Source organism: Cydia pomonella, chromosome 2 (genome assembly GCF_033807575.1).
Source record: "Cydia pomonella isolate Wapato2018A chromosome 2, ilCydPomo1, whole genome shotgun sequence".
NCBI lineage: Eukaryota > Metazoa > Arthropoda > Insecta > Lepidoptera > Tortricidae > Cydia > Cydia pomonella.
Genome location: NC_084704.1, coordinates 13,376,165 through 13,388,967, shown reverse-complemented (window position 1 = coordinate 13,388,967; position 12,803 = coordinate 13,376,165). Strand labels below are relative to the sequence as shown.

Below are 12,803 nucleotides of genomic sequence, written 5' to 3'. Positions count from 1 at the left end.
TTGGATAGGTACTTATCGCACGTCTCGTAGTTTCGACACGCCCGGGAGAAAAATAAATAAGGCCTAGGTATTATTGAATTAAGTTACCACTTAGTATTGTATTTTTTGCATCGATTTGAATATAATGGTTATATCTAAATAATTTATGGGGTTATCCTGTTTTTTGTATAACCAGCTAATGATTAATAGTCAAAACTAGCGACCTGCTCGTTCCATAGCACTAATATAAATATAAGGTGTAAAACTCCCTAGTAAGTATCATTATAATTATGAACTTAAGCAACGCTGTGCTACTGGTTGTCATTATTAAATCAAGAGAAGAAATTTTTCTCTGTTAAGTATTAATGAAATGAATGAAAAAGCAAACTTGAACTTGTAAAAGCTTGCTACTATCAAAGAATATAACGTAGCCTAAATATAAACAAGGCAATCCTAATCCAAAGAAACAAAAGGGTCTGCAAATCTTCGGTAGGTATGATAAAATTGATAAAGGTAATACAGGTAAACAAATTCAACAAAAACACATGTACGGGGCCACGGAAAAAAAGTACGCAGCTGCAGTTCTTATCAGTTTCGGACTTTCGGGGCATTAAAGAGTACTGTTTATTTCTAGATTGAAGGTATAGTTTCTATTTTCCTCCGTGAGCTTCTACGGGTTATCGTCTTATCTATTGTTTAAAAACCGCAAAGGCGCGTGCCACTATAAAAAAATGGTTAGGCCGCATAGGTAGCGTTTATTGAATTACTACTCTATTGAGCACGGAATAAGATTCATTATGAACTAATACAGAATTCTAACAGAATAGCTGTCTGATCTCTATTGGTGCGTCTAAGGTAGGCGACTAAACGCTCTCAAACCAGCTTAACTTGTGACACTGCGATCCGAAACAAAGATACGTATTCGAAGACCTCGCTTGCACTGGTAATGCGAGCGCACGGCTAGCTAGCGCAAAGGAAGCAATGTTATGTTTCTCGAGGAGCAGGTAAAAAACAGGGCCGGTTTTTCACAAAAATAAACAATAAAACAATGGTAAAATAGTAATAAATATGTATATCCATTTAACAATCCCGCACTACTAATGTTAAAATAGACCTATATGTTATAATTATGTACACTAAAATAAAGATATTATTTACAATAGAGTACACATTTAGTAAAACATTTATAGAAATTTATATTATGAGTCAACAAAAAAATAAGTAACATATACATAATAGTGTATGCATAAAATAAATAAATATAAAACAAAATATGCATATCGTTTAGAGTCAAATCACGCTAACTCTTTCAAGCAAACCATACAAACAGTGTCAGTTTGTTAGAAGTCTGAAGAACGCTAACTCTTCAGACTTATTTATTACTATTTTACCATTGTTTTATTGTTTATTTAAAATTAGCCTGTTTAAAGTTTAAAATTAGCAAACAACTGTTTAAACAGTTGATTATAAAAATGAGTATATCTCGTTATTATTGTAATTACACAAACCCATTCTGTTAGATGTGTACCTACTATTTAAATAGTGTTATGTTTTATCTCTTTAAATTAAACAACGTAAAACCACCCAAATATATTTGTGTGAAAATCCGGCCCTGTTTTTTACCTGCTCCTCGAGAAACATAACATTGCTTCCTTTGCGCTAGCTAGCCGTGCGCTCGCATTACCAGTGCAAGCGAGGTCTTCGAATACGTATCTTTGTTTCGGATCGCAGTGTCACAAGTTAAGCTGGTTTGAGAGCGTTTAGTCGCCTACCTTAGACGCACCAATAGAGATCAGACAGCTATTCTGTTAGAATTCTATATTAGTTCATAATGAATCTTATTCCGTGCTCAATAGAGTAGTAATTCAATAAACGCTACCTATGCGGCCTAACCATTTTTTCATAGTGGCACGCGCCTTTGCGGTTTTTAAACAATAGATAAGACGATAACCCGTAGAAGCTCACGGAGGAAAATAGAAACTATAATAATGACATATTATTGTTAGAGCGTTTTATTGTATGACTAACAAGCTAAGCCAACATACCGGTTTTTTTTTTTTGGAGATAAGAAGTGCAGTTGCACGTGCAGACAAAGATAATAAGATTTGCGAGCGACTTATTAGAATGAAACAAACAATATACATAAGTAGCTGTGGGCTTTACCTTTTATTCGTGAAGTTGAAAGAAGTGACCGCGATGTTTTGTTTTACAAATTCGTGGTATTTTTTATTTAATCTGGAGGGAGCAGTTTAGAATTTTGAACTCACATTCATTGTCATTAGTTACTCCTGACATCATAGTTGGTCTCCTGACACACAGTGTTGTTGTATTATTTTAGCAACTCGTTTGTGTTCCTGCCGGTGAGTAAGGTTGCCAGAGCTCAACGAGGGGGGGGGGCGGGTTTAGGGTCGGCAACGCGCATGTAACTCCTCTGGAGTTGCAGGCGTACATAGGCTACGGAGACTGCTTACCATCAGGCGGGCCGTATGCTTGTTTGCCACCGACGTAGTATAAAAAAAAATATATTAAAGTAGCTATTCATTGTAATTAATGTTTGGTTCTTTTCATTTATTACTCATTAATATTTAAAAGGCCTTACTATTGAAAATAAATTTTAATTGAAAAGTAATGAAACGGAATTAGAGCTATGAATAAAAAATTCATGATAAATATTTATTCGTAGCTCTTAGAGACCGCATCGTATCTTCACTCAACGTCGCGGGCGGACCGAACCGGCGTGTTCTTAAGATACGTGAAGCCGTGATCACGCCTACACGGATCTACACGGATTCACGTACCCTAATTTCACGTAGCCGAATGTCACGTGCGGAACGGACCAGAAAACCGTAGCCGTGAATCACGAAACCGGGCGCACGGCTACGGGTTCACGAATCACGGACACGACCGCGAGCCCTACTATGAACCACAAAGTCAACCTACATATGATTTACATTTATTATGAAGGCCATCCTCGTCGCCACATGTAGTACTCGCACACACACAGGGGGAAACGTATACGGCTCCTTACGTCACCAGTAGCTGGGATCGACACGTCCGCTCTCACCAACGGCTCTCACGTGACTGTCGCCCCACCACCCGCGAACCCGAGACTACGCCACCCGCACCATAGCTCAATAACACAAGACACTACACCAAAGCCCTGGTTAGAACATACTTATTAAAATGTCACCGCGGCCTCTGCGCACGGGTCACGGTGCGAATTGAGTGCGCCGGCGCATAATGCTCGTAATAGCGTCCTTGACACGTTTGTGAGATCGGTATATGAAATAGATGAACTTTCACTTTGTTATATTCGTGTTTTGGTGTGCAACGTCTTGATATTGATGTTTACTTTTTTAAACAATCTTTAATGTATTAATGGTGAAGGTTTTCAATTTGAAGAGGTTTAGGAACATGTAGCCTGTATATTTCTAGGCGTCATGGATCCTGGTCCAACCACTAAACTATAATAAGATTTAAGCACGAAGCCATTTGTGCCGCATAGTAAAACGAACATCGTGGCTCGACCATTTAGGTTTTTGCAAAATACTTTATTTATTTATTAGGCTTTCAATTGTTCGACGTTCCTCGTAGTCCTTCAGAAATACTCGACTAATACTAAACAAACATATAAAACATTGTTAGAGAACCACGGATATTCGCAACGCAAGTAAAACCTATTGGGTCAAGTTCGCAAATACAATAATACAGCGTAATCGTTTGTCACGGCATTGGAGCTGATTTGAGTTGCAATCCGATCTCGAGGTCTTAATTTTGGGATTTTGATATTATATATTCCTTGGAACATTAAAGTAATGGAGTCTTCGACTCGAATCTATTCACGTAGGTAATTGTGTAGTTTGTTTGATAGGGCCAGGTTTCCAAACTATGGGGTGCGACGACATGGGCCGTGTGTAGGTGCAATGGAGTCGTGCCGCGACAGGCCACAAGCTCCAATATTTGCGACTTTTACTAATATTGCGAGCAGCCCCCAGTACCCATAAGTGGAGCATATAGAGTGCGTCAGAAAGGGTAATCAAACTGATATAGACCTACGAATAGAGATCCTAGTTGCCCGAGCGAGCGCGAAAAGCGTCTCCGTTTCAGCTTGGGCAAAGATGCTTTCGTGTTTCGTCTATCTAGGCTGATTTCCATAGCAGTCCGCATTTCTCTACCAATTCTCGTGAAATTTTGGGAGGTTCCATAATTCAATGACATTTTTCGTCTCTTCACTTCAGTTTTTGGAAACGGTAATGTGCATTATAGTACTTAAGTACTTATAGTAGTTATAGTGGAAGGTGTACGAAAAAAAAACCGCAAATAGATTTACAGTAAAGTATGACACCGCACTCTCCTCCCAAGGGATTTTTTTTAAGAGCTGCAGGTCAAAAAATTAGTTTTGACCTAGTAGTATGCGAGTCCCAAATGGTTAAACTGTACACCGATTTGCGGTTTTTCTTTGGAATCGGGCTCGTACAGTCAGCATCAAAAGTAGTGGATCAAACAAGGTTTCAAAAGTTTCTACCATTCTGTAACAGCTTAACAAAATGTGGTGGTTCTCTATGTAGAACAATTAAGACGTTAAAAGATATACTTTTGAACGTAAATTTTAGAGATTTTTCAGTATTTGGAAAAGTTATCCGGAATATCAGATACTTTTGGCGCGTTGTTTCATCCGCTACTATTGATGCTAACCCTACGCCGGCCACTATAACAGAGCACGGTCACGGATTTATAGCCGTCTCGTGAGCCATGTACACATTACAATTTTAATTTTCCGATTCTTGTAATGTAAAAGCACTAACAGCATGCTGAGGGCATTAGGCGAGCGCCTCGACTGCCCGCTAATTGGGTACTGGATAGGAGTAGTTATTGGTAGGTCTAAGTAGATATATAGGTTACTAACATAGTGTTAAGGCTAAAATGGTACTAACAAAATATGGATCGCTTTGTGATCTGAAATAAAGAATTTTTAATTTTAATTTTAATTTAATGTAAGAATTGTGATGCTGGTAAAAAATATTGCTGTACTACCAACCAAGTGTTGCTGTACTGTTCTATAATTGGAGAATTTGCAACTTCATAATTTTATACATCAGAGGCCCTATCACGAAAATCGAAATTAGGACCTCTGTTTCCAGTAAGTAATTAAATCTCAAACCACTATTTCATATGTTTTTAATGCTTGTATGATAGGTATAAAAAAATGTTTTTACAAAAGTACTTTAAATGTTCTCAACTTATTAAATTGCAGTTACTACTGTTAAACATATATGAAATTATTACATTAAACATTTTTATTACGTTCTTGTAATATTGGTTATGTTCTCCTAGACCTGACCGGCTATCATGAATCATGAGGTCTCAACTCAAGTATGGATTCGCGCGACGCGCGCGAGAACGCAAGTCATGTTAGCCGGTCTGGATCATTCTGGACCATTCCCTACAACGGATTTATAAGATTACAATTACCAAACAACTGCCTCGGTTGCCTCTGAACCCTAATTTGTACCTATGTTGTGTACAAGAAAGTAATTACTACTACATGTATTATTTGGTGTGTGTGTGTGGTTATTGTTTCATTTCATAATTGGACATTTACTAATATAGTATTTTTCAAACTCGAAGGGTAGGCTGATCCTTACATGTCTAAATTCAATAATAGGGTTGTGACAAAGCAAATTTAAAACGATTTTTTACGGTTCTCGATTAAATGTGCAAAGGCCATATAGTCGAGTCTATTGGTGATGATTTATATTTTTAAGTAAACATACTTTCACGATTGGACTCGACTGAAACGATTTGACACGAGCGGAATCAATTTGGTTGATAAGTAGAGTCAAACTCTATTGCAAATGAGTTCCGTTTTACATCATAAAACTTAACAATATTACAATTTTCATTTTTATAACATAATAATTTTGGCCTAGTGGGTAGTGACCCTGCCTACGAAGCTGATGGTCCCGGGTTCAAATCCTGGTAAGGGCATTTATTCGTGTGATGAGCATGGATATTTGTTCCTGAGTCATGGGTGTTTTCTATGTATTAAAGTATTTTTAAATATTTTAATATTATATATATCGTTGTCTAAGTACCCTCAACACAAGCCTTATTGAGCTTATTGTGGGACTTAGTCAATTTGTGTAATAATGTCGTATAATATTTATTATTATTTATTGTTCCCCTTCGCATGTTGTCTTAAAAAAGTTTTAGTTGTTTTGCAAACAGTAAATACATCTTCAGACGCATAAAAAAGCCCACCCATGTACAACAACAACAAAAAACGTGTCGGCAACGCAAATGTGTCATCCTAGTGTTTCAGGACTCCATAGGCTACGATGACCGCTTGCCACCAGGTGAGCCGTATGCCTGTTTGCCAAGCCGTTCGTACATTACTTTTGTGGGGCCATTTTTAGGGTTCCGTAGTCAAATGGCAAAAAACGGAACCCTTATAGATGCGTCATGTCCGTCTGTCTGTCCGATTATGTCACCGCCACTTTTTTCCGAAACTATAAGAGCTATACTGTTCAAACTTGGTAAGTAGATGTATTCTATAAACCGCATTAGGTTTTTTACACAAAAATAGAAAAAAAAAACAATAGATTTTAGGGGTTCCCCATACTTAGAACTGAAACTCAAAAAATCTTTTTTCATCAAACCCATACGTGTGGGGTATCTATGGATAGGTTTCCAAAAATGATAATTAGGTTTCTAATATCATTTTTTTCTAAACTGAATAGTTTGCGCGAGAGACACTTCCAAAGTGAAAAAAATTGTTCCCCCCCCCCCCTGTAACTTCTAAAATAACAGAATGAAAAATCTAAAAAAAATATATGATATACATTACCATGCAAACTTCCACCGAAAATTGGTTTGAACGAGATCTAGTAAGTAGTTTTTTTAATACGTCATAAATGGCACGGAACCCTTCATGAGCGAGTCCGACTCGCACTTGGCCGCTTTTTTTGGCTGATTGTGAATCCAGTTAATTATACTTACATCAATGAATATAAGTATGTTAGTAGAATTTGTTACGATATTTTCCTGCAGGACAGTAAAACATCAATAGTACATTGTAGGAGAGGAGGGAAAACCGCTCAAAGATGGACGAGTGAGTTTGAGGGCCGACACGTAAGTGGAGGTGCTCAAATAATACAAGTCCAACTTTAGCGTTTCCAGCCGAGGCATTACATAGATTATTATATTATTATTATTATTATTTATGTTTTTGCTTTTTTATTTCTCTCCTTCCGGAGGTTGCTTTACTTCTAAACTCGCGGGCTTTTGGCCAAACGAGTATAGAAGGTACTTAGTGTGTTTTATACCTACTGTTCTAGGGCGAGAAATTTACGCACTATGCGGCATGTATTCATGATAGCAGCTTTTTGCAGAAGTATGTATGTCAGTGGTTGAATGTCTAATATTTTAAGGCTGGTGTGTAGAGTGCGGGGGATGACACCCGTGGACGAAATTAAAATAGGTATAGTCCTCACGGTACTCACTCGCCATTGGTTTTTTATTTCTATGGACAGATCTGTGTACTTACTTAACTTTTCGGAGTGAGTTGATGCAAGATTATGGGTGTTGGGTATAGCTATGTCTATGAGATACACGGTTTTGGCGGATTTGTCGTGAAGCGTGATGTCAGGTCTGTTGTAGTATACGGTTTTGTCAGTAATAATTGTCCTATCCCAGTATAACTTATATTCAGTCGACTCTAAAATAACCTGCTATTAGAGCTTCAATATTCCACAGAGAATTTTTTCGTTTGATATATATATTTATAAATATTAATTTTTATTTTTCTGCTGTAGACCCCTTCTGGGTAAAAGCCTCCTCCAGCAGTTTCCATTTGTTTCTGTCTTTTGCTACGCTTTGCCATTCCTTACCCGCAGTAGCAACAATTTCGTCCTGCCATCTGGCTAGTGGATGTCCTCTCTTTCTAGAGCCCAGGGGACCCCTCCATTTGGTCACCTTTCCTGTCCACCTCCCGTCATTGAGCCTTGCCACATGACCAGCCCATCTCCATTTCATGCTCTGCGCAAAGTGTAAGGCATCAGTTACTTGTGTCCTTTTTCTAATATCGGAGCATCTTATTCTGTCTTTTAGTTTTATACCTAAACAGCTTCTTTCCATAGCTCTTTGGGTGGTCTGTATTTTATTTTTGGTTGCCTGATTTAATGTCCAGGTTTGACAGCCATATGTGAGGCAAGGCAGTAGGGATGAATCCATCACTGTTTTCTTCAGGTGTACAGGAAGTTGCGATTTGAGTATTTCTTTGTGAGCCCAGAATTGTTTCCATGTATTGGCTATTCTTCTTTCTATTTCTTCTGTATTTCTTTCGGGGTTAAATGATATTTGTTTCCCAAGATATACATATTTTTGGACGTATTCGAGTGTGGTGTTGCTTGCTAAAATGGGTACCGGTTTTTGATTAGTCATCAGTTTTGTTTTTTCGAGATTCATCTCTAACCCTACATTTGCACTAGCTGTCATTAGTTCATTTATCATCGATCCTAGTTGGGATGGGTTTTCGGACAGTAATATGATATCGTCTGCAAATCTCAGGTGGCTCATATATTTCCCAGACACATATATTCCTTTGTTTGACCATGGTAAGTCACACATTAAGTTTTGAAGAACAGCAAGGAATAGTTTTGGGGACAGTGGGTCACCCTGTCCCTATACATAGTGCTTTTCACGACTACTGCGAGGAAATAAGAAAAAATTTGCATAACTATAAGTACTTTACAAGTTTCTTATATTTTTTAGTCAAACAATTTACAGTATCCAATTCAGTAAGTATTTTCCGATTCCGCCTTTTTTACTTTCACTTTTAAGAGGCGTTTTTCTGTTGTTTGCTTGAAACCGACTCTAAACTTAGAAGCGTTTTTGCTAAAAAACCACAAACAAAAGTAAAACGTAAAATAAGACAATTAAATTTCATTTTATATCCATTAGGAATTATTTTGCTGACCATATATGATATGATGGCAGAAAATTAATTGCATGCAACAACCTACTGAATTAGGAAATTATAAATGCAACTCATGTTGCCATGCTCAGATATCAGCCCCAATGATAACACAGGAAGCAGTCCTGTTTGTTTATCACTGTCTCGCTGCCAATAAACAAATGTTAGCCTTCAACAGATTTGTTATTTTATATTTCAAATGAATTTGCCTGTAATTTTGTATGACTGATTATCATTCATCAACTTTTTACAACATTTTATAGAGAGATTGAGTATTTTCATTCACTTTCTGTCAATAATTAAATTTTCATCACACTTGTTCGAAAAAGATCTTATTTCATGCAAGTGTACTGAAGGACAAAGGCCTATATTGTTCCCACGGGATTTATGGATTGTGAGAAAAAAGCTGTAACTAGGGAGTTTTGGCTTTTTATTTTATTTTGTTACTAATTCATACGAATTTACTAGGTATAAATGAGTTTTACAATTAAAATATAAATGTTTATAATTTAGTATTTTTGTTAATGTTTAAAAAATGTATATATATATATATATATATATATAGCAGCTATTATAATTTCACACATTTTTCAATTGTGACTGAACATCAGATAGGTAAGCTGCCTTCGATACATAAGCTGTCAAAACATGATAATATAGCAGACAAATGTTTGAAATGTCACCATATTTAAGAATTATTTCGCTTAAAATTTAGTTTTTTGCAAGTGTGATGACAAATATTGTGTGTAACTCCAGGGTTAAGAATATTATTACTCAAGTCTTTAAGTGCGGCTGTCGTGAATATACAGACTCTCATACAATATTTCACTTACCCCCCTCTTTCTAGGGATTTAGTACATTGTGCAACATTAGTTTATGAGACTGCTAGTTTAACAGTCCAGACGCGGTTTATTTATTTAGTATAAATTTTATTTTGACACTTTGAGAGACTTTACACCTCCAAATTTTATTAGTATTAGTACTCTGACATTGGGGACCTTTTACATCTCCAGATTTAATGTGTTTTTAACCATAGAGACTATACATCTCTATTGTATTGTATTAATTATTTATTTTAAGATTATTATAATGTAATGTTTACCCAGGTATTGGCTGTTGTATTTATAAATGTTGTTATGTATTTTTCATATCACTATATGATGTTACTATAAATGTTGTATTGACTTGTAAAAGAGCCCTTGAGGCCTACTTGCAGAATAAATTTTTGAACTTTTGAACATGTACTAAATCCCTACTAATTACCAATGCAAAAAAGTAACTGTCTAATGTAACTATCTGTCACTTCTTCAAGCAAAAACTGCTGAACCAATTTAGATGAACCTTGGCATGGTTTGAGGCCCGAAGAAGGATATAGGGTAGTTTAGACCAATCATCCTTCCAATCCCCGTCAATCCAAACAGATAAAGTTGCGGGTAGAAGCTAGTTGATAGAAAGTCTATTTGGGCAAACTACTTGATTCTTAACTTAATAACTATTAAATAGCCTTGAGCATACCAGGGGAAGGAAACTAGAGTGTTTGTGCTTTTTCGGCTAAGCATTGCTCCGAGCAATTATTAGGGTTGGCACAACTTGATGTCCCTTTGCGTGCACAACCACAGATAAAATAATTACATGATAACTGTAAATAGCCAAAAGGGATAGTTCCATAGATTAGAAAGGGACAACATGATTTGGTCCTGAATCACTGTCAAACTTCAGTTTTTTGTAGGAAGTTTTTTTTCTGTGTGGTAGTACTATTACTTATTCTGTGGTCATACTAACTTAAAGTCAGAGAAATACCAAGGCATAAGCATGAGAATAATTAAAATGCAGATATTTAAAAATGAAGCACAATAGCTATTCCTTACTAGTGGTATCTCACTAGTGTTTGATACCTAATATTCTCTAATAATACCATAAATTGTCTCTTAAATGTGATAGATGGCATGATTCAGCCATTTTCAACATATATAAGGTTTCTTTTTTCCAAAATCTGATAGAGCCCAGTGCAGAATTCACAAGTACAAAGGTAATGTATAAGTACTTATAAATATTAAATGTTATCCATAATTTTACGCATATATCCATAATTTGGATTTAACTCATATCATGCAAATTAACTATAGCATTAAATGGCCAATTACTATATAGATAGTGCTAATTTGATTTTGATTTTGCAGATTGCAACAGCCAGCAGCAGAAATTTATATGAAAGTACCTAAATAAAATTAATTGTTTACACATTTTGGCTGTCATTAAGAAAACAAGGTATTTGAGGTTGTTTATACATAAGTATAAAGAGATTACCTATCTTATTTCAGTGTGTGTGTAATCAAGGATCTTACATAAACAGGTATGAATACAATCAAGTTTTTTTCATCGAATGAACTACTATACTCCAGTCTCTCATGACATAATACAAGAATCTATGTCAAACTACATACAATTCGTGGGATGAAAACTGTTTCGAAATAATTAAAACACTATAGTTAATGTGGTTGATTGATATCTTCCAATAGAATGCTATTAAGTTTAAGTTATTAAGTTGTTCAGCCTTATGATACTGATTTATTCACCAAAAAGCATAATTACACCATTGAAGAAGAAGCGATATCGTATAATTTATCGACCAATAACTTGGAACGAATTTAGAGTCACAAGTCCATATTATCGAACGGAAAGCTATACAGTCCTACCTATTGATAACAGTCATGCAGAAACATAGTAGAAACAGTACTTACAATCTAAATGTTTCTTTTTGGGTGCGATCATTTCTTCCGTAGTGGCTTTGCATACCGATTTTGCTAAGCCTTGCCCGGCTATACTGTGGCGAGCGGCTAAAAGCCTATCGTTTATAGTCTGACCCGCCATTTTCACGTTCAGTCCTGACATAAACTATCCACACCTCGACACGGCACTAATTTTCCTTTTTTTCAACAAATTCACAAAATTATGGTGATGACGGGTTGAATAAAATATGTCACCACCCCCCCGACTGGCACAATACTAAATTCAAGATGGCGGGTACAGAAAAGTATTGCCAGATAATAAGACATATGTTATGTCAAATGAAAAAAAATGTAAACAAATCATAATGGGACAGAAAGGAAATGAAACAGGAATTTCGAAACAAGCTATAAAAAAATAATACTCAACTTTCAGAAATGAAGTGACTGATTGATGCCATTGTGACTAAAGGCCATGCTTAAGAGACGCCGCAATACGTGAGTTGCGTGAGACAAGATGAAGGTATCGCCATCTCACATCCATCTCACATCTATGCTTTGTATAGTTTGTCAAAGGACGATCTCATGTCAAACAGACAGAGAGAATCATACTATCTTTGTTTTACACTAGTACTAGCACGCAAAAAAAAGGATTAGTATGTTTTTTTGTTCTTATTTACTGACAAATTAGTTTGACCAACTCACGGACTTACATCATATGGACCAACTATCCTACTTTTGACTTGACTTGAAACATTTAATTTTCTAATTTTTTTCAACAAAAACCATACATATTTCACAAAGTATTGACCCTATAAGTATGAGTATAGTCTCATTCGATTCAGCGCAAAAAATTAGACGAACATGACACCTCACTCGCCTAGTTTGTAAAAATTGAATATTTTAAATTGAGCCCCCTGCACACATCCCCCCGAAAAGGGGTCGGACCCCTAAATTTTAAAGATAAAAATAAAGTTTCATGGATGTACATATTTTGCCGCCAAAATATGCTATTTTTCCTGTAGTATTCGCCGAGTCAGCAGATCGGTTTTGATTGATTTTATCCTTTTTCAATAAGTTCAATTTAGCGATTATTCTGTCAGATAACTCGTCTGTACGTTGAT

The 12,803-nt window shown here is 36.2% G+C and overlaps 2 protein-coding genes across 9 annotated transcripts in view; one reads left to right on the top strand and one right to left on the bottom strand.

The window, feature by feature from the left end:
- Positions 1–12,075, bottom strand: part of LOC133534428 (phosphatidylinositol-binding clathrin assembly protein LAP) — a 49,656-nt gene extending 37,581 nt beyond the window's left edge. Inside the window, exon 1 of one of the 8 annotated variants that reach the window (XM_061873539.1) lies at positions 11,695–12,075. In XM_061873539.1, coding sequence (XP_061729523.1) covers positions 11,695–11,845 — 151 coding nt within the window. In that variant the 5' untranslated portion in view covers positions 11,846–12,075. The remainder of the gene's footprint in view (positions 1–11,694) is intronic. The other 7 variants (XM_061873540.1, XM_061873541.1, XM_061873538.1 and 4 more) reach the window with 7 other exon arrangements.
- The window catches only part of LOC133534439 (putative peptidyl-prolyl cis-trans isomerase dodo), a 380,955-nt gene that overhangs the window by 297,194 nt on the left and 70,958 nt on the right, over positions 1–12,803 (top strand). The gene's annotated exons all lie outside the window — the stretch shown is intronic.